Genomic DNA, 23,092 nt, shown 5'->3' on the forward strand with positions numbered 1-23,092 from the left:
GACATGCGTCGGAAAACGCACTTCACACTATGCAAATACAGGATTTCTGCGACGCACAGAAGGGAAGGCTGATGGCAGCGGCCTCAGGGGGACCTCTGAACGGATGGGGAAGGAACGCTCTCCTCTAGAAACAAGTGGTTCAACCCAAATTGATTTTTCCACGCCCCATTTTTCGGAATTGTCAACCAACTGAAAACTCTGTTCTTTGCCCAGCTCTAGGGGTGATACAGGAATTGCGCCTGCCATTTGCATCGCACGGGATCTTTGCTAGGCATCCAGGACCTTTTCAAGTATTATTATTATTTATTGCTTGTACGGCAGGAGTGCTTACGAGCCCGAGTCACGGACCAGACCCTACCGTGCAAGGTGCTGTAGACAGCAGATAGAAGGGGTGAGAGGAATGAAGACACTGGTGCCCCCTCTTGGCTATTCTAGCATTAGGCCAAACACTCACCCGCGCTGGCTGGCCTCTGCGGCAAACCCGGTGACACAGTGTTTCTCTGCAGGGCCGGCTGCTGTGGTGAGAGGAGTCTTGGATCCGTCAACGAAGAGGTCACCAGCGACTGGGTCACCAAGGAGCCCCCGGGGTTGCTGAACTGTAACGTGTTTTGATTGGTCACCGGAACCGTCACTGGCATGGCGAAGTTCGGAGCGGGCACTGCAGACTGAACAGAGAGGCAGATGAAAGCGGGGACTGGAGCCGAGGGAGTCACCCAAAGGCACTTCGCCAAGGAGCAGGCTTCTGTTTGGTTCACGGCGTGACAACGGGCCAGATCCTCGGCCTGGAATGCAGCGACACTGATGTACACCAGCTAAGGATCTGGTCCAAACATGCACCCAGTTCATTATTGCCCTGCAATTTGTGCGGTCATTTATACTAGTGCAAAGTGGGTGAAAGCTAGCACCATTCTCATTTGCTAGCATTCTGCAGCCACTTTACATTGGTGAAAATGGTGGAGGGCAGTGGGGAATCTGGCCCCAGGCACAAAGGGGCATGGATCTCCTCCAGGAAGACGGAGAAAGAAGGGCAAACGGATGTCCACCTGGGCACATCGAAGCTAAAAAGCATTGTAACCCTGCTGCTTTGGGGGAAGAGGGGTGTTGACTAAACGCCTGCATATATTTACCTCCAGAGCTCAGCAAAGTGGTTTTAAAACAGCTCACAGAGAGGTGGAAATGTCTCGAAGCGGCTCCCTTGGAATGCCAGAGCGGGGAATAACGCAGTGCTCTTAGCATGAGAAGCTCTGAACCCACAGGAGACAAGGGCCAGCAGCTTCCCTTCAACCTCCGAGGGAGATAAACGGAGCCCCGTGGAGTTTTAACAGACCAGGTTCTCCGCTGGCGTGAGCAGCCAGGGCTCTTTCGAAGTCAGCGGAGCTACGCTGACTTACACAGCTGCGGATCCAGCTGAGTCTATTTCAGTGAAAAGATCCTGTCGATTCTGCACAGAAGTGTAAGATCCCAGGGCCCTACTCACAGCTACTATCTGTATTCCTGTAGCACCCAGATGCTCTGATCAGGATTGTGCGAGGCTCTGTATGGATACACAGACCCAGCCTTGAAGAGCTTCCTCAGACAACATTGCTATTCCCTCCATAGTAGTATGAAGTTTGATAGCACCTGTGCTCATTCTCGGGGGAGCACGGTCTTAGGGTTGACAGTACTAACCTACCCTCAGACTCTGGGGCATTCCCACCTCTGCCACAGACCCTATGAAAGACCTTAGGCAAGTCACTGAATCTCTCTGTTTCTCAATTCCCCACCCCTTCAATGGGGATAATAATACTTCCTTTGTCTAATCAGATAGTAAACTCTTCAAGGCAGTGACCATCTTTTACGAGATGTATGTACAATGGGGTCCTGTCTTGTCTCACTGTGCATGCTGCAGAAAGGGCCCCGATTATTATGTATGCTCTGTACGGTGCTAGCGCCTAGGAGTCCTGGACCCGGTTCCCACGGCGCTAGGTGCTGTACAAACACAGAACAAAAAAGACAGTCCCTGCTCCACACAGCTGACCCCAACTGGAGCCTCTAGGTGGATACTGTAATAGAAAGAGTGACAGATCGGAGCATTTACAAGGTGCAGCTTTGCTCAAGAGAAGCAAGCCGTAGATAGCTCCTATCGATTCCAGTCAGTGGAAAGACCTGGGGCTCTGACCTTCAAAGCAGTGGAAACGCCTCTAATTCATGATCCTTGGCCCCTGGCTCAAGGGACAGATTCACCTCGCTCGGTTCCTGTTAAAGCCAGACTTTGCCCAGATTATCCAATCACTCTATCTTATGGCCCTGCTTTGCTCTTCATTAGCGAGAGCAGGCACCTGCTTGGAGGCTCTCTCAGGGCTTTGCTAAAACCCTCTTTTAATTCCATTGGCCTTGTGAAGCCAGGAAGCTTCCCGGCTTTTTGGTGTCACGGAGAAGTCATTACAAAAGCGCTGCTGGGCAAATGCAGCTTTGTATTGCAGGAGAGGAAGAACGAGCGTGAGAGAGAATGGCGAAGTCGCGCCTCTGTCCTCCCAGGGGCTCCTGGCTTGGAAAGCCTCCCCCCTACCAATCATCCCCCACCTCCTTCAGAGATCTCCAGGGCATCCAGCTGTTTCAGGCAGTAAGCAGGTGCTAAGGACCACTCTCTGGGCTTCTGCTGCCATAAATCACTTGACTTGAGCTTTAAGACTGCAGGCTCTGCAGGGCAAGGGATCTTACGAGCCAGATTCTCCTTGACGCTAAGGCCCCTTCACACGGCTCTGGCGTAGCTTTATGGCCACTTTTTAAGGACTCCCCCTCACCCCCGCCCCCCCAAACACACAGCCAATGTGACATAGAGGACACTCAAGGCTGGTCTACGCTACAAAGTTACATCGGCTTGACCACATTGCTCCAGGCTGTGAAAAATTTACAGCCGGAATGAAGCGGACCTAAGCCACAGTGTAGACATGGCTAGGGCCAGGTCTACACTTACAAGCTTACAGCGGCACAGCTGTACTGTGTAGCTCTCCCGTGGACATAAAGAAACCAACTCGACGAGCAGCAGCAGCTATGTTTGCGGGAGGGCGTCCTGCCGACGTAGTGCTGTGCCAAGAGAGCTCACGCTGGCAAAACTTATGTCGCTCAGGGCGGGTGTTTTTTTTCACACCCCTGAGAGACAAAAGCTTTGCCGATCTCAGTGCTAATTGAGACACGGCCTAAGTTGGTGAAAGAATTCTTCTGTCAGCCTCGTTCCTGCCTCTTAGACCATGTCTCCATTACAAAAACTATGTCGACCTAACTTTCGTCGGCATGTAGCCACAGTTATTAAATCGCCTGTGTGCGCGCACGCTTGGCTCCTGGCGTCGGCGGCGCACATCCTCACCAGAAGCGCTTGTGTCGATTGCAGTGCCGGTGCGCGGCATTGTGGGATGGCTGCTGAAAGCCAGTAATAGTCCGCAAAAGCAACGGTGTGTCTGCACTGACACTGCGTCGTCCTAATTACATCAACCGTGACTCGACGCCGCTCGGGGAGCTGGTGTTACTGAATCGGCGTAGGGAGGCGCTTACGTGGGCAGGAGCGCAATTTACATGAAGGCACTTCCACAGCTAGGTTGACAGAGGGCAGCTTACATCAATCTAACCCTGTCGCATACGCCAGGCCTCAGAGAGATGGATACAGTACAGCAACAGAAGAAATCCTTCTCTCGTTCTGTAGGAAGTGTCTACACTACATCGATGCAGCTACTGTGGCATTACTGGTGTAGACACACCCCGACTGACAGTGAGAATCAGGCCCTTAAATGTTTGGCTGTGCACTTCTGCAATGCAATATTGCGTAATAAATAACAAGAAAGAAAGAAAGAAAGAAAGAAAGAAAGACTAACGAAGGGCATAATTCTACCCCAGATGCACGTGTGACACCTGCTGACGTGAGAGTTACATGAATGGATTGGAGGACAGGATTCAGCACTCAGCTCTTAACTATCACATTGCACTTTTGAACCACTAACCGACCAATCTTCCCCATGCTCCTGCCCAGGTGGGGAGAGAGTTGTGCGCACGCAAATGACCACTCAACCAGCAGCTCTCATTCCCCCAGAGGCCAGCAGCTGATTGCAGAACTCTGGGAGCTGCAGTGTTATGGCAGGCAAAGGTTTGGAATGAACACAACAATCCAAAATCCGGGGGTGAGGGGGGGAAGGTTCATTAATCAGCCAAACGCCAATGACTTTTCTTTTTCTTGGAAGTCAGTTTCAAATGCACTCAGAATGCAGAACCCTGTTAAGGCCAGTTTCTCTGTACCGGGGAGTCCTGAGCTTCCCCGGCAGATGAGTTGTGTTAGTTCTCATTATCACACAAAAAGCTGGTTAAAAAGAAAAGCACCTGCTCCAACAATCCACAATTCAATCCTGTTGCAAGAGAGGTGAAGTCAAGGAGGCAGATGCTCTGCTTTTGCTACTAATCAACCTGCTTCTGGGATGCTGCACACTGCAAGGTTTTGGGGACAGGGACTTTCCTTCTTTTATACGTGTTCACAGTGCCTAGCATAATGTGGCCCTGGTCCCAGACTGCAGCCTGTAGTCACTACTATAATGCAAATAATAAAAAATGCATCGGTTGATCGCACCCCGTTTCCCCATTTGCCTGCCCTTGGGTAACTATCTGCCCCAGGGCAAAGCGAGCGCTGAATGCTACACACTCATCTGGCAGCGTCTTATACCCACTTTGCACTGGTGTAAACGATAGGACAAGGCGCCGGGCAGCTGAGAATCAGACCCACAGATTTGAGGGCCAGAAGTGACAATTGTGATGGTCTTACTCTGACCTCCTGCGTAACGCAAGACGTAGAATTTTACCCTGCGATTCTTGTACCAACGAAGACAGTGGCAAAGCCCCAGATGAACTGCATGAGGCAGAATCAAGCCCAAGGAGCTAAACTTTCCTTAAAATCCTATTCCAGGGGCTCGATTCTCATTTACACTAAGGGCGTGTCCACAATGGAAAGTTAATGCAGATTCATGTAGGGTGTGACTTTAAAGTTCAACAGCTGTAACTGAATAACTCCATGTGTGGATGTTCTGAATCAGGAATAAGAGGGCTGTATCCTGTGGTTAGTTTAACCCATTTTCCGAGGGAGTTAAGCTAAACAGAAAGAAGGCACTCTTATTCCAGAACACAACTGTCAACACATGGAGTTATTTAGGAACAACTCCTTCAGTAGATAAGCCCTAAAACCAGTTTTACCCCACTTTGGTAGTGTAAAGCGCATGAGACAGTTACACTCACTTGAAGGTCCCTTTATGCTGCCAGAGGGGTGGCATGGGGAAAATGAGCATCCGGCCCACAATCTCTTACTGGCAGAGTCTGCCCAAAAAAACACCTCTGGCTTTGCATGAGTGAAGTCTCAAAAAAAGAAAAAATTCACTCCCGTGGCCTTGTAAGGAGCAGCAGGAAGGAGTTGGGGTATTTTTTTTATCCTGCATCCAGCACTTGGAAAACTGCCTTCCTTTCTACTCCCAGCAATGTTAGTTAATTACGGCTGCCTCCGTTGACAGGCTAATCCCCCTGAAGACGGCTTGCCTGCCTCAATAGTCTTTGCTCCCTTGAACTAACCACTAATTTGCAATGCCCCTCTTCCCTCCCTAGACACAAATCCCTTTCATCGCTGTCCTGATGCCACTCCAGGGCCGTCGTCTCAGGCTAAAACCACCCTGAATTTCTGCCACATCCACTAGCTGCGCCGGGAGCTTTATGGATTCGCATGAATAGAAAGAAGAGTGGCTCCAAACTGGATCTGATCCCAAAGCGGGTGCAACTGTCATAACCTGACCCTCCCTTTCCCCACCGTGACTCATATTAATACAGAGGTTCTGAACTCAAGCAAAACTCCCACTGAAGTTCAGAGGAGTTTGCTGGAGTGAAAAAAAAACCCCTCAGGATTCGACCCAGTATTAATAGCAAAGGGACCGATTTTTAAGGTTCTTGGTCTTAACATTTCCAATGTGGGGGCTCAAAGTTAGACAGCAAAGCCCAATGTATTTAGGTGCCTAACTCCCTTCGAAACCAATGGGAATCAGGCACCTAAATATATCTGAGGATTTGGGCCCTCGGGCCGGAGTCTCACTTACGCTAAGGGCGTCTCTGCTGCACTGATCAGTAAGCAGTGCAACCCCGCTTGCGCAGCTGCAGTTACGCTTGTGTCTTATTCTCGTACGGGTAGGGGAATAAGTTATGCTGGCAAAAGGCACTTTTCTAACTGCAGCCACGCTAGGGGCTGGACTGGTATAATGATTTCAGTGAACGGTGATCCCTCTCCCCCAAGCAAAAAGAGTTATACCTGTAAAACTTTTAAGTGCAGACCAAGCCCGAGAATTCTTCATGCCACTCTGACTGCGTAAAGGTGGGTAAATTATACCCATTTTAAGGCCAGAATGGTGCAACTGAGACTCAGGCCTTGTATAGAAGGGAACAACCGTAATGTGTTGTGTTCTAGCCATGCCCCCGATCTGCCCCCCAGGCCAGAAGAGGAGATTAGGATGGGTACAGGGATGTTCCGCCAGCTCCACACCAGCTGGAGGGAGGCATTTCCACCCACTTTAACACCTCTTTATGCTGGCAGAGTGACCTAAAGGGGCCTCGGCATCACCAAGGCCTGTTTCTAACCATTAGACCATGCTGCCTCCCAGACATTCCCTAGCCCTGGGTTTGCTACACCCGATGGGAGCAAACGAACAAGGCAGAGCAAGGCTCCATAAGCAAAGCCATGCATAGTGGTCACCCTCGCCGCTCTGCATTCTACTTTGCTAGGGGTCCAGGGCAGGATGTGCAGGCCACCAGCTACTCACTGCGAGCCTGTAACTCTGCATCATTTTATCAAACTCCTCATCAATCTTTTTATATTTCTCCTCCGTCTGCGGGGTCAGCGCAAACACCTCGTCCCCTTCTGGGCTCTCGCATTCCCTGTGCTTCTTGTTCAGCGCCTGTTACGTTGAGAGGGCGGGGGAGGTGGCGGGGATGGGGGTAGGATTGGAAAGAAATCGAACAAAAGAAAAAAAGAAAAACATAATGAAGGATTTCTGGCCAGAGGGGCGCAGTACTTACACCGTATCGTTTGAAGAGGATATCCAGATCCTCGCTGGCTTTGCGGTATTTATCCTCCATCAGGGGGCTCTGGTCAATGGAGTCGTCTCCGTCGGGTTCCGGGCTGTCGCAACCGTTAAAACCTTTCTTTCTTAATGTCTGAAAACATAACCAGGACAGGTTGAGATCTGGAACAGGGGAGGTACGCTGGAGAAGGGAGAGCCGGCAGGGTGTTGGATGCAGGTGCGTGATGGATGGAGGTGGCAGGGGCTTGTTTAAAACATTGTCACTACCTTCCCAGTAGAGCTGGTTTGGAAACGGGGGGTGTGTGTGTGCAATGTGGCTGAAATATGGGGGAAATTTACTCGAAATTTGGTGTGGGGGGGAATCAATATTTCAAAAAACAAACTAGTAAAAACATCCACTAAATGTAAAGGGGTCAAAAATTAATCCCAAATTTAAAATATTTGAAAAAGACAAATAATTTCAAAACCACTGGAAAAACAATCTTCAAAATGTTAAAAACCGGGTTGGGGTGAGGGGAATTGTTAAAATTTTTATTTAAAAAAAAAAATCACCAAAAATGCAACCAGCTCTGCTTCCCAGTTACAAGAAAAGACCTACAAGGCCGGATCCTCATTTACACCGGGACACCTCCACATTGCTTTAGTGGGATGGAGCTGTGGTTACGACCCTGTGCCTTTTATAATAATTGTAGCTCTTCCGGCTTCATCCTTACAAGCTCAAAGCTCAGTTTTTCCACAGACTCATTATGTGATCATGGGCAAATCCCAGAAGCCTGGGTTCTTATCTTTAAAGTGAGTGTATATGTAACTGATTGCCATTTTAAGGGCCCTTTATGCTGCCAGAGTGGTGTAAATGAGAATTGGGCCTGTAGTATTTAATAGACATCGGGTCTTTGGAACCCTCCTATAGAATTTAATAGAGTTTTATAAACTAATAAAAACGCACATTAACCCACGGAACTCACAGCCACAAGAGACAACTGAGATTAGCAGGATTCAGAAAGGATAAATTATGGGCCTTACTCTCATTTGTAATAAGGATCTAGCCCATAGGATCTGATTAGAATTGTGCCTCTATTTTAGAGGAGAATATGACCCTATGACAGTGCAAGTGGGTGGAACTCCATTGACTTCAAAGGATCCATTTACATCAGGAATGTATTTGGCCCTGTGCCAGCTTGGACACAAAACCTATTCTCCCACCATTATAATGATGGGGGGGGGGGGCCAGAGGAAGAGGGGGGGGAACCCTAATGATATTTACTCTCCTATTAAAATATTTCCTCTCCTATTAAAAGACAAAAATATTACTTGCCCCAAGCAAAACGGGTGGGTGGAATTCTGCAAGATGGTTTTGAACAGATGTAAGGGGTTTGGGGCAATGTTCAATGGAACCTGCCAAGACCAACACAGCAGAACTGTATTAGAGATGTAGGTTGTGTCTGCACCAATAAATGATGTATCCTTTGTATGGCAATGACCTTCTTTAACTTAAAAAATAAACAAGCTCACATTTTTCATTGGCCAGCTGCCAAATTCACCTTTTGGCATAAGCTGGGTTACAATTCGGTTGAAATCAGGGGGTCAGATTCTGATTTCACTTACAGTGATGTAAATCCAAAGCAACACAACTGCAGGGGAGTGGAGTCACTCTGGATTCACACCCAGGTGAGATCAGAATCTGTCCCGGTATGTTTAGCAGCTCTCTCTTTGTTATTGTCTTACCTGTTATTTACCAAATGCCCCCAAGTTGCTAGGCACCTCACAAAACAAGGAAAGACCTGATTCTGTGCCAACCTAGCCTTTGGGGCATTCAAAATCTGGACCCAAATGACCCAGTTAGAGCCGATCTCAAAGAAGAACGTTGCACCCAGAGGAAATGCAGATATGAGCTAACCTGACCGAACTCTGATCTTTGCAGTGTTTGAAATCTGGAGCTGAACTTTGTGGCTTAGCCACCTTGGGCTGATTCTCATTTACACTAAGGGTCTTTTTATATTACTCTGCTAGTCTAACGGGGCCTGAAAATGGGACGTATTTCCATGCAAGAGCAATTGCAGGCCTGGGTTACACTTAAGAGTGTTACCGATAAACTGATTTCAGTTAAGAGGGTGATTTATTTTACTCAGATAGACACAAGTAAAGGCCCTAGTGTGAACAGTTCTACTGCTGTAAAGGGGACTTAGACCTGGTCTACATTTCAAATTTAGGTCGACATAGCTACACTGCTCAGGGCACCCAACCACCATAGCTGTGCCAATCTAGTTCCCAGTGTAGAGGCCTCTAGGTCAGCGGAAGAGAGGTTCTATCAACCTAGCTACGGTCAGCCAGGGAGATGGTGTTCCTGTACTGATGGGAAAACCCCTTCTGTGGGTGTAGGCTGCGTCTACACTATGGAGCTGTAGCTATGCCGTTATAGTCCCTATCATGTAGACAAAGCCACACCTATGGTGATGTAGCTTGGCCGGTATAATCTCCATAGTGTCGGCACACCTCCAGCTATACCAGTATAAACACCTTTGTGGCAATATAATGGCAGCCACTGTATCACTTTAACTACACCAGCATAGTTAAAGCAGTGCGGTTTCGTTTACACTAGCAATGGCTGTCAGGGGTGTGAAGAGGCGCGATCCTTGACTGACAGAACTGAGACAGCAGAAACCCACACTGTAGACTCAGCCAACAGTCTACACTTAAAATGAGACTGACCTAGCTACGTCGTCAAATGTTGCACCCTGCGCAATATAGTTAGGTTGACCTAACCCCCCTGTGCAGACACGGAAAAATTCTTCCCTCGACCTAGCTACCGCCCCTCGGAGAGGTGGAGTAACTGCATTGATGGGGAAACCCCTTCCATCGATGTAGGAAGCATCCACACTACGAAGCTACAGATGCAGTGCCATAGGTATGCCTCTGTGGGGTAGAGATACCCTCGGTTATACCGGCAAAGAGGTGCTTTTACGAGCAGAGCTTGTTTCATGTGTGGGGTTAACAAGCTATACCAGTAGAATGTAACTTTGCAGAGAGAAGCTGCTTCCCCACTAGGATCGCTTTGCTGGTGCAGTATGCTGGTAAACACTCCTAGTGTAAACATGACCTAAAACTATCTAGGGTGGACAAGCCCTTAGCCGGGGAGAGAATGCAAGCCAAGGAGTCTGTAGCAGAGCCAGGAACTGAATCTGGAGTTTGATGACAGCTCCTTAACTGCAAGACCATCTTTGTACTCTTAAGGAAGTCCCATTAATTGGAAACACAGGCATTCCATGTGTAGGCTCTGCATGCAGACAGTAAGAATCCTTCGGAGAGTTCGTACAAAAAGTTCCTGTCTCGTGTTCAGTAGCCAATTTACAGATTGCATTACACACGCACATTTAATCATTTTATTTTCAAAATACCAGAAGCAATTAGGCATTATTATGGAACCAGCACTTGCCAGTTTGGGGTGTTTTTTTTTTAAAGTCAAAGCAACATAATTTCCTGGAAGTCTTGATCTCTTTTCATGCCAAACTTGAAAGAGAAAAAAAAATGCCTTGACAATTCGCCTCTCGTCTTCCCAAACACAGATAAACATATCTGCTGCTACTAGGCCAAATTTTATCTCAAAGAGATTCCTTACCTACACTGTGAGCACTGAGAAATGTGGGTTTATAATGGAATTGACGCAGTGACGGTGGATGTATCTCTCACTTAAGATTCTAAGGTCCTTGGGGCAGGGACTGGCTTTTTGTTACGTGTTTGTACAGCACCCTAACATTGGGGTTCTGGTCCATTTCTGGAGCTCATAGGTGCTACTGCAAGAAATAATAATATTTTTAAGTGCTTTGAGATCTACTGATGAAAAGGTGTTATATAAGAGCTAGGTATTCTATTATTATTTAATAATATGATGTAACGTTTTCTCTTATTGTATGCTGCTGGTCAAAATAATGGGAAAACCAATTTTATGACACATTTTGAAGCTGCTTCTGTTTTGTAGTGTTTGAAATGAACCCGCTCTTTCACCAAAAATTTTTAAAAAGCAGTATTTGTTACCAATGTTTTAATTGAAATCATTTTCAAAACTGTTTGGGTTTTCAAGTAAGCACACCATTCTGCTAACAATTTCGATTATAAAAGGAGATGGAAAATTTAGCAAAAAAACGCAGAAGTTTTCAGTAATACATTTTTCGTGGCAAGATAAGTTGCCAAAAAGTGTGCATGCATGCACGCACACACACACACAAACCTTTTTTGTGCATAAAAATTTCAATCATCTCTAATCCCTGGGCTGAATGAAAGTGAACTCAGTTTCCTTGCTAACTTACTTCAAATCATAGGGGGCATGCTGGTTTGTTATTGTAGGGTGATCCATGAGCCGGGAATGCATCGACTAGTTAATGATTGCACAAGTGTGCACCATGGCTTGTCACTGTGCGTTGTTGCCTGTTCCATTCTGCTTTTATACCCTGCTCTTCACTGTAGTATCTAGCTTGTTACAGATTGCATATGAATGGAGGGATGCACCCACTAGCTGACTATTGCCTGGTTGCCATCAGTTTTATAATAATTAATTATTACGTTATTATTATTTTGAACATTAAAGGGCTGTAAAGTACTTTCTTCCCTCTTTCCCGCAATGTACACACATACAACCCATGCACACACTAATATACGCCGTCATTTTCAAAATGTAACACATTTTGCGGCGCTCGTATGATCTTGTATTGCCCGAGCTACAACATCTCAGCATCACCTTTGCAAGACAGGAGAAGGCTCCTTGGGCTTGGCCCAACAACAATATTAAAAACAGGGACAGGGCCTCGAGTCTGAGGCGTGGAAGCGGAACTGAAGAAAGTGAGTCGGGTTTCAGGAGGGAGCTAGTCTGATGTGACGTCTAGCGGCTCTGGAGTGCAACCTGATCTCCAAGCTGCTACCAGACAAACACAGGCCTTTCAGTATGTAACAGGCCTCTCTGCACATTCAATAAAGATCTCTTTCCTACAACTCTAACTGTCTGCTGCATCAGTTATTGCTCGTGAAACAGGGCCTGTCATAAGCTTCAGATCCCAATGCCTTGGCATTAGGGTTGCCAGCTTTGGCTGGATGACTTCCTGGAGGTTTCATCACATGACATTGTCTTTAATTAAAGATTAATCTTTAACTCCTGGAGACTCTAGGACAATCCTGGATGGTTGGCAACCCTACTCAGCACTGCTGAGCATATCAAAGCCCAAACCTCCCAAATCCAAATACCCCAGTACTGCTGCGAAAGGATCCGAACAGTGACTGGGATCCTAATTTCACAGCTTAAAGTTACATCTGTGTAACTCAGTTCAGAATCTCAACTTAACTCTGCTGAGTTCCATCGTGGTGAAGGCCAAAAGTATAACTGGGTTCAAAAAAATAATTAGATCAGTTCATGGAGGACAGGCCCAACAATGACCAGTAGCCAAGACGGTCAGGGGACGCAATCCCGTGCTCTGGGTGTCCCTAAACCTCTGACTGCCAGATGCTGGGACTTGATGACAGGGGATGGATCACTCAATAATTTCCCTTGTTCCGTTCCCTCTGAAACATCTGGCACTGGGCACTGTTGTAAGACATGACACTGGGCTAGATGGACCTTTGGTCTGCCCTCTTATGTTGTTAGAACAACCAGGTGTGATGTGGACCTCGTTTGTACACTGTATCTAAAAGACAAATATCTCCAATCGCATGCGCTTGTGCTGGATGCTTCTCCCAAGAGAACAGCGCCTCCTACTTAGCTGCTCACCCTGCTTCCTGTAGCACCAGCCTCCGCGCTGGGGCATTTGCGTCAGCACTGACTCAGAGAGGAAAGCACGGTCCACTGCCCCTCCCACGCCGCTCCCTGCAGCACAGCACCCCCTAGCACAGGGGTTCAGGAGTGATTCAGAGGGAAGAGCCGGGCCTGCTTGAGTCACTCACACCAATGAAAGTTGAACAACTTCATGCCGTTTTACGGGTTGCAAATGAGGCAATGCGGTCTCCAACGCCACACTCCGGATTCTCTGAGACAGAGATGGCTGGAAATGCTGCTCCACAAAGAAAGCCCATTCAAGGCATCTGCTTACTCAATTTAGCAACTTCAAATGCAACCTGGCACCTAACAATGCAGAGTATCTACTGCATCTATACTGCAGCACAACTGTATATATGTGGGCGGATACGCCTGGAACAGTTAAACATACAAGGTACAGGCAACAGGGAGTCTGATGTCTAGACCTGAGTTCTAAACCTCGCTCTGCAGCATCACTCTCCTTTTCTCTTTCCTGTCACATCCTGTGTCTGTCTTGTCTATTTACAATGTAAGATCTTTGGGGCAGGGACTGTCTCTAAAGGCTTGTCTACACACAGATTTCCACTGGTTTAGCTTGAGGCGTGGTGTTAAATTGGCACAAAAGGCTGCTCTTCTTCCAGATTACACCAGGTTTATTTGGGTTTAGTTTAGGGTTAAAGTTAAGTCAAAAAAGATCAGATGAAACAAACTGCTCTTGAAGCAAAATAAGAGCCTCCACAAAGGGTTTACACCAGTTTAATTAAATCAGTTTAAGAGCTTGTCTACACTTGAAAATTATTTCAGATTTAAGAAAGGGTGTGAATTTAAAATGCATAAACTGTTCCAGAATAACTCCACATATGAACACCCTTATTCCAGAATAAGAGTGTATTCCAGAATACCTATTGCAAAAGAGCTATTTTGCAATAGCTATTCCGGTTAATTTCTGCATGTAGACAAACTACATGCAGACAACCCCTCACGATGTGTGTGTACAGCACCATCCATATGGCCATTCTTATGTTCTTCAGCCCCAGTCCTGCAATAAAATCTGGCCGTTCCCTACACCCATGCAGACTACTAGGGCCCTCAAAGGTACAGCGGTCTTCCCACTTGGGAGGTTGTTGCGGGATTGGCAGCCAGGCCTGTGGTACCTCCCCAGCAGAATCCATCCCAGGTTTCACATCCAACTCAGTACAGGCTGAGCCTGGACTTTGGGCGTATAGCCAGGGTGGATGCCCATGCAGCCCAGATGGGATCAATGAAGCTCAGGGATCAATGCCCCGCACTCGCAGTGTTTTGGTTTAAGGAGCATCCAGCAACCGAGGACACACGGGAACTCTCAGGGATTCCGGGTGAGACCTCAGATGCTGCAAGTCACCAAGGCGCTGATGGCCAGTTTACACCCACTGAGGATCTGGTCCCAGATATCAGCATTCAGGTCGGAGCCAGGGCAAGAGCTAAAGGCTTGGTTTCTCAGGGGTTTATCTGAAGGCCTTTGTCTGGGTCGGGGTGAAGGGTCTGCCAGGGGGTGGGTGTGTGTGTCAGAGACTCCCACTGGGAAGTGGTGCAAAAGGGCAGGTTTAAAGGTCACGATGAAAGAACCCAGTGGTTTCCTGCCTGGAGAGAGAAGCAAGCCAGCTGGTAAGGCCACCAGCACAGGAAAGGCTAAAAATAAACCCAGCTCCAACAACAACAATCGCGCTTCTCAGCAGCTGTGCTTGGCATGCTGGTTCGCTTGGCGACCCAATCACAAATGGAAGTGACTTCCCAGAGCAGATGGGACGTGGCAGCAATTTGGAAGGAGCCTGGTACCGGCAGAACCCTAGCTACACCCAACACAGCTGTGTGGGTGGCCTGACGGAGAGAGATGGCTTGGACGGGTTCACAACCACGGCCAAGGATTGGCCAAGACCTCCGGTTCCCACCCCCCTCACACACACACATCTTGAAAAAGAACCAAGGGATCAAGTTTTAACAAAGTAAAAGACTTTCACATTATTTTTCTTTAGAACTGGTAAAAAAAAAATCTAAATAGTTTTTGGTTTGGTTTTTGGTAGAAAAAACTCATCCTTGTTTGAGAATCGGAATTTTTCCCGAAATTTTCGATTTTCCCAGCAATGACAAATTTAGTTGTTTTCTCTGGTTTTTGTTCTAACCTTTCTCCTCGCTCCTCTCCCTTTTCGGTGGTGAAATGGAAAAAGCAAACAACAAAAATGGGAGCTGGGAGTAGAAAGGGGGGGGGAACCCCACTCCAAACCAAAATTTTTCACAAAGCATTTCAAATAACAATAATCCCTATCTCTTATCTAGGGCTGGTCATCAGGAGGTCTCAGGGTGCTTGACAAAGGAGAGCAGTAGCATTATCCCCATTTTACAGATAGGGAAACTGAGGCACAGAGCCATGCATTGACTGGTCCAGGCCAGTGGCTGAGCCGAACGGGGTTTTCACGATCAGCAGCAACTACAGGTCTCTCACAGCATGTATCTCCCTGTCCCATTGCTCTGAAATCTCGAGCAAGAAAATGCTTGGGGGGGGGGGGGGGGAAGCGGTGGGCAGGTGGTTTCCTTTGGCAATGAGGTTACCTTAATTGCCTCCCGCGTGAGTGGGTGAAACGGAAGATCAAAGAAGGCTCTACGTAACTTTCAAAGAGGTGAATTCAACCCTGGCTGGCATTTCCCATAATGAATACTTGGGCTGAACCTTTTCAACTACCCCAGCTCTGCCCCAACCCGCATATATATTTGCCGTCTGGATATAGAACAAAGCCGCAGATGGAAGTGCAAAGGGAGAACAATGTTCAGACGAAATCTCCTTTAAGTCTGGCCTCAAAGACGTTCTGTGTGAGTGCTTAAAAGTCTCTCCAGCAAAAGGTACATAGGGTCCCATCCAAAGCCCACTGAAGTCAATGGATATCCTCCCACACTGACTTCAAAGCACTTTGGATCAGGGCCTGAGTGTCTGGCATACCTAACACGATACGGTACTGTAAATTTAGGCTAGGGTTGAAATGACAGATCTAGGGCTCCTGTAAGATAATTAAAAGCAGGGTTTGTCTTGTGCTGGGCCAGGTATTACCTACCAAGCAGGTCTGGCTGAAAATGTCCATCAAAACGGTGATTCAGAGGCAAAAAGGGGGGTTTCGACTAAATGCCATTTTTCGTTAAAAGCATCTTTAGCTCTTCAGCAGGTCTTGGTTTTTCACAAGGTTCAGCCAGAGGAGGAAAAACAGGCCCTTCCTGTTCGAATAGCTGTCTGGTTAATTTGATGGACACACCACACGTGGCAGGTACAGAGTTTAGCATGGCTCAGATTCACTGTAAAAACAGCAAATACCTTTGGCCAAGTGGGGAACATTCCACCCTCACAAGTGGGCTGTCTCTGGGGACCGGGTGTTGGCTGGCACTGAGAACAGGTGATTTTACAGAAAGTACAGTACTCCATTAATTATAAAATACCTGCAGTCAAGGGAGCTGCACCAGTTTACACCAGCTGAGGATCTAGCCCGAGGTTCCCCACAAAACTAGTTCCCACTCCCCACCACTGGCCAGCACTGCATTTACCAGCAGCCAGCCCGCCGCTAACCACGGCTACTTAGTCGGGCTGGTCCAAATGTTTTGAATTGTGACGTTTCAAGGACATTTTTTCATCAAAATGTCAACAAAGAAAATGGAGTTGGGGGAAATTCAGCTCCATTTCTGGGAAAAAAACAACAACAACCATCCCTCCTGCCCCTTTTTAGAGCAGCTCTTGATATTATTTTTTTGTATTCCAGTAGCACCCGCAACCAAGATTTGGACCCCCGTTGCCCTGAGCTCTGTGTTAAGACAGCATGAGAGCCCTGCAGTGCTTACAGGAGGGGAGGGGAAACTGAGGCACAGGGAGTAAGTCATTTGCCCAAGGTCACACAGCAGGTCAGGGGCAGAGCTGGGATTAGAACCCAAGTCTCCTGACTCCCAGCACAGTCCAGTGCTGTATCCATTGGATCACACCACCTCCCATTTCTCTCTACTGGTTGATTACAAACACGTAAGCCTCCTAAATGATTACATGATCATACACTGCTCTCCCAGCCCTCCTCTGCTGGCTCTCATCTTAGACTGAGCATTCTGGGGCAGGGAATCCATCTGCAGTGGGGACGCACAGCGCACTTCTGTGGAAAACAACAACGCCATGTGTCACGTAGGTTGCAGATTCTTTAGCACTTGCTAATCTCCATCACGGCCCTTTCTGGCCTTTGGGCAGCTTGTTCGGAGGAGGAGGAAGGGGGAGACCACTATTTGTTCAACAGCAAGGCTGGTTCTTTCCAGGCTCAGATGACACACTGCTCTGATGGATTGAAAGTGCCACCAGCTGGAGCAGAGACAGCAACAACGGCGGGCCGCATGCTCGGAGCAAGGCTTTGGCCTCTGGATCTCAGAGCTCTGAACTGCATTCAAAGGACAAAAGGCCGAATCCAGGTCCCATTCGATCAACAGCTGGAGCAGTCAGAGGAGCAAAGGTGGGTCGCAAATGGATTTAAGACAAAATTTTTCACTTTTTAGTTCCATCGAAAAATTGGAACATTTTCAAACAGGAGAAAAAACCATTCCGTTCATTCAAAATTTTTAGTCGAAAAGAATTCCCAGTTTTCAACCAGCCTTAGTTCCACTGATAAGAACATAAGAACGGCCATACTGGGTCAGACCAAATGTTCATCTAGCCCAGTGTCCCGTCCTCTGACAATGACCAATGCCAAGTGCCTCAGGGGGAATGAACAGAACAGGTGATCCTCAAGTGATCCATTCCCTGTCGCCCATTCCTGGCAAAACCGAGGCTAGGGACACCCTCCCGGCCCATCCTGGCTGAGGAGCCATCACTGCTATGTCCATTGGTTTGTCCCTTCAGTGTGGCCTACCACAGATGCCCTTCCCTTTCGCAGATGGCAGCTCTCTTATTTTATACCCAGGAAGAGATTCCCAACCTGCTTTGCTTTTAAAGCAACAGCTCTCTAACTCAAGAGCCAGAGGGAAATTCAGGGCATCTGAGAGCAAAGGATGCTCACTCAGGATGGGGGTCAACTTCCTTTAAAGGCTGTAATTGAAACAACCCCAAACGCTGGAAAAGTTTGGATCTTGATCAGAACTTACCATCTTCACTCTTGTATGCCGGATTTGCCATCCCCTGCAAATTGCATTATCATTTAAAACGGGCGTAAAGAGCCGCCATGGGCAGCACAAGCATGGCCGGAAGGGAGAAAAACCAGGCCCCAGATAGGGCTTCTGTACGTGGGAAGGGAAGGGAAGAATGCTGTGTGACTTTAAATGGATTCAGAGCGTCCAGTCCCCTGTCAGCCGTGCTCCCGTCCAAGTCGCTTACCAGAAACTGGCACGTCAGGCAGGCTGTGAGGAAATGAGAAGCGACAGCAAGGAGCAAAGCCGGCGTGATCTCAACTTTAACCATCACGTGGCTGCCAGCGTGCCTGTCTAGGAGACTCATCTGTCCCTCGCTCGATTAAGGAAACCCCCCTTTGCACTCAGAGAGACTTTCCTCAGACTTAAAAGCTTGGAACAGCCAGAACTTTGCCAGGGCCAGAAAGAGCCACGGGGGCCATGCAGCTAAAATCCTCTGCTGACAGGCGCTGCCATTTTCACTAACGCTTGCAACATTTCTCTGCAGGGCATTTCATCCAAGAGACGGGTCCTAATGGCAGCTGGAGTTCAAGCAGCCCTCTTAAACTGGGCCAGATCTAGCCCTCTCCAAACTGTGTGACTCATGCCTCACTCTCTCCCGCTCTCTCTCTGATTATCCACTAGAACCGTGCAGTATTACTTACATTCAAACATCATGATGCAGGCCCCCGCAAACTCTTGAGATTGGCTTTAAAATCATAAGATTGGCTTTAGCGTTATACGTTTGTTTCTTTGCGTTTATTTTCCATCTGATTTCTGTGCCTTCGGATACCCTGTTTTCAAGCATTTCTCCACAACCATAAGGGCTAGAAACTTGTTTTTTAAAAAAATGAAAACTGAGATTCTCAATCATCATAGGATTCCAGGAGCTAGGGCTTTAAGAGAACCACGTGCAAGACTCGTGACAATATCATGAGTTGGCAGCACCTTATCAGTGTTTGGAAACCTTTGAAAACTAAGCTGCCACCCTCCTCTCCTTGCCCCAATCAGGAAAATGAAACTGATCAGCCCCACCAAAACCCTGCCATGTGTTGATAGCAGCCTGCACAGCTTCCTTTATACGTCTGCCACCCCCGTCTCTCATTTTGAGAAATGCTGGTGGACAGCTTTATAATAGGACACTTCTCCTTTCTTCCATGTTTTGATGATCTGTGAGATAGTTCTCACGGCTGACACTCCATGGGTGAGCGCTACCATCTGAGTCAGCGCCCACTGAAATGAATGGGGCAGCAGCTATTTCAGGCTCTCTGCAAATTTCTCCTGTAATAATAATCCCAAACTCTCATCTAGCATTTTTCATCAATAGATCTCCAAGCATTTCACATAGGAGGTCAGTACCTTTATCCCAGGGTCTAGAAAGGGGCATTTATTCTTCATGAGCCTTCTGTTTGCCCTGCACTCAGCAAGGAGACCAGGACATTGCTTCTTGGGTCTCCCTTCCATCGTCAGAGAAAAGCAGGGAGGGATAGCTCACTGGTTTGAGCACTGGTCTGCTAAACCCAGGGATGTGAGTTTAATCCTTGAGGGGCCGTTTAGGGATCTGGACCAGAAATTAGGGATTGGTCCTGCTTTGAGCAGGGGGTTGGACTAGATGACCTCCTGAGGTCCCTTCCAACCCTATGATTCTATGAAAAGAAAACGTGCTTCGCTCTCTGCAAATCACCCATGGAGAGCACAGAGTCACTTGCCATCCTTTCTGGTTTGTGCAACCAGGACACTGGCGATCTAGTTCCAGACCCATCTGGCTGCTGGCATTTACATGCAGGGAAAGAAAAGAGGATGGGGGCTTCTCACTGCAAATCATATGACAAGTCAAGGCAATTTCTTGGGTCTACAACATACCAAAGGCCGGGAAGAAGGGGGGTCGGATTCACAGTTACGCTAGCCCAGAAGCTCAAAGGTATTTAGGCACCTAACTCCCACTGATTTCAGTATCTGGGCCTCTGTTCCTGTACTCATGTCCAGGATAAAGAGAGGCCAGTTTTAAGCCATCTTTGTGCTCCCCATCTTTTAGGGTCCTGCCTGGCCCCCACAGGTAAGATAGAGCAGCCTTTAGATCTCTCTACCCCACACGTATGCGCACACGTGAAATCACACACCTATGCTCAAGCTCACATTCATACGCGCGCACACACACACACACACACAACACGATCACATGCACATACCCACTACACACACGTTCGTTCACACATGCATATTGGTGTATACACATATACACGCTTGCTCTTGTACTCAAACACACATATTTACATTCACACACACATCCTGTTCCTCACACAAACACACACACACGCGCTCACATTCACACACTTGCCTACATACACACACACGTTCACACTTGGCTGATTCTCAGCACCCTTTCTGCAGCTGATACCAGGCTAAACTGACACTTCTCCAGCTAACACCAACCCTCCCTGCTTCCCCAGCCAGCAGCTTGTCTCCTTGCACAGAATAAACAGCTGTCCTCCCTCCTCAGAGACCAATGCCATCACCTCCTCCTGGCTCCCACCCTGCACATCCCAATCTGTCTGCAGACCAGATTCTCTACCGCTTGGACTTCTCGCTAAAAGTGCTTACCAAGGGTTCGTTAATGCAGATCAGAGCCGATGCTCCATCCGGGACTAGAGACACATAGGCCAGAAGGGAGAGGCAGGAAAGCAAGTCCATTTGGGATAGAGCTTTGTATCTGAGGTCAAGGTCACATTTAATGCAAAGGAGACCTCTCTGACAGGGTAGCAGCGGTGTCAATGATAGTACGAGATATTGTATCCCGGAGTGGCATTAATATCTCTTAGAGGCACCAACCGAAATCAGGGCCCCACTGTGCGTTGCATACAGCTAGAGAAAGTCCCTGCCCCGAAGATCAGACAAGCTAAATGGACAGGACAAAGGATGGGAGGGGGCACAGAGAGAGATGGCAAAGTGACTTGCCCAAGGTCACCTAGCAGGCCAGGGGCGTGGTTGTGAATAGAACCCAGGTCTTCCTGTCCAACACACTAACCACTGAGCCATGTTGTCTCTTCTGAACGGGAGGCAAGGAATCCCCATTGGCTTGAATTTGCAGGGGAGGGAGGGAAGCTGTGTAGAGAGTCCAGCGATACATCCTTATATCAGGGGTCCTGATCCCTCAGCTGCTGCAAACTGGTGGAACTCCCTTGCAACCAGGTGACACCAGCTTAGCCTCTGGCTCGCCACATCTAAAAGCAAAAGGTCCCCAGCGGCTCTGCGAGCCAATGCCTGAAATTAAAAAAACAAGCCACTTGCTGCTGCTCCATGGGGATGAGCCGTCTAATCCCTTCTCGATAGGAAACACCTTAACAGAGATTTATATATGGGCTTGTCTCGTTTGCAAAGCGAAAAAACAATCAGCTCAGGCAGCAAATTAAAAACTCTCTATCCTCAGGGCTCCAAAGGAGACTCCGCATTCCGTCCACGCTGGAAGCTCAGTCATATGATGAACCTCGTTAAGATGCTGTTCAGGGTGGAGGGCAGCAGACAGGGAATTACACCAGGTACCCAAAGCAGCTTCCAAACCACGACAAGGACCCTGCTGCAATTTCTGGCTGTTATTGCCTAGGAAGGATCAATGGAACCTGCTCCCCTGAGCCAGGTCCTCAGCTGGAGCAAATCAGCGTAGATCGCTGGCATCAGTGGGAGTCGTCTCCAGTTCCTAAAGATGCAACTTCCTGTCACTCGGTGCATGGATTGTGGCTAAGGGAAAGGGAGCATGTCTGAAGTGCCTCTGTGTGCTGGCTATCCCTGGCTGCCTGCACAGCCTTTTCGGGCTGGGGGAAGCTGGGAAAAATCTTAGAGCAGCCTCGAGGCTGCTTTAAATTGTGCTGGGGAAGCAGTCTGGGGCAGGAAGGGTTATAAAAGAGGTTTAAAAGCCCATCCATATGGGGTCTTCCTCTGCTGGGTGGTTGGGTAGGGGAGAATCCAGTGTGTTTGGCGCCACTGGCAGATTGCAGAGCCCAGAACATTCAGTTTTCTTGCCCATCAACTAGTATTTTTCCTCTCCCGATGCATTTTTTTTCTTATTTCAGTTTTGGATGCAGATCCATCTATTTATTTGATGCAAACAAAGCGTTTCCCCGAGTGCCAGGGGCTGACTGACGAAACTCGCTGGATTTCAAGTGTTTGGATCTTGGACCATAAGGAGAGGAGAATGCTGCCCAAAATGTTTATGATATTTTTAGGCCAAGACAAATCTGTCGAATGGTGCGAGCTAAGCGGAACTAGCACCACGGAGAAGGCTGGCGAGGATGTTTTATAGACTAGCAAAGAAGGGACTTCACACAGCTCCACTCATGTGGGAGCAAATGGCTGCATCTCTTGGGTGGGGGCAGTTATTCCGCCCAGGCAGGGGGATTAATTCTGAGCTCACTGGCACCAGGGTAATTCCACCGACTTGAGTCACAGGGGATTTACACCAGTGTCAATGAGAGCAGTATCAGAGCCATTGTGGGCCTGGATCTATGCTCGCTCAGGACCTTGTATGGTCATCTACACCAGCGCAAGCCGGGGTGAAACCCCATCAGATCAGGAGGGCAGACTTTTTCACTGACTCTGCAGCAAGTGTAGATACAGCTACCCAAGGGACAAGGTTCTCATTTACACTCAGTCCCCCTCACACCTCTACAGGAGTGGGCGTAAATTACTCTCACGTCAAGACTTCTTTATACTGCCAAAGTGGTGTAAAGGGGCTGTCAGGCAAACAGGTCCCATAAGAAAGACCAAACGGCAACATCCCTTGTCGCCCAAGTGAATTCCGAGCGCTACAGCTTTCGTGTGTAGACACCCCTCTAACTACCCCGGTAGAGTTAAAGTGGTGCAGCTCCCTAGTATGGATGCAGATCTAGCAATCTAAGGTTCTTACACTGGTATAGCCATGCCTGTACAGAAGGAGAATAAGTTATATTGGGATAAGACAATATTATACCACATAACTGCACCCACACTAAAGATTGTACTGTATATCGGCAAAACATCACACCCCTAACAACCGTAGTTATACCAGTACAAAAACTGGGAGAGAGGCCATGGGCTTGTCTACACTTACATTTGATAGCGC

At 48.0% G+C, this 23,092-nt stretch overlaps 1 protein-coding gene across 15 annotated transcripts in view; it reads right to left on the bottom strand.

Annotated features, from left to right (window-relative positions):
• The window catches only part of MEF2D (myocyte enhancer factor 2D), a 176,915-nt gene that overhangs the window by 32,473 nt on the left and 121,350 nt on the right, over window positions 1-23,092 (bottom strand). For 13 of the 15 annotated variants that reach the window (XM_037883489.2, XM_037883482.2, XM_037883484.2 and 10 more), the window contains 2 exons: window positions 7,066-7,203; window positions 455-665 (listed from right to left, as the gene is read on the bottom strand). In XM_037883489.2, coding sequence (XP_037739417.1) covers window positions 455-665; window positions 7,066-7,203 — 349 coding nt within the window. Of the gene's footprint in view, window positions 1-454; window positions 666-6,809; window positions 6,945-7,065; window positions 7,204-23,092 lie in introns of all 15 variants that reach the window. The other 2 variants (XM_037883487.2, XM_037883486.2) reach the window with 1 other exon arrangement.

Source organism: Chelonia mydas, chromosome 24, assembly GCF_015237465.2.
Source record: "Chelonia mydas isolate rCheMyd1 chromosome 24, rCheMyd1.pri.v2, whole genome shotgun sequence".
Taxonomy (NCBI): Eukaryota; Metazoa; Chordata; order Testudines; family Cheloniidae; genus Chelonia; species Chelonia mydas.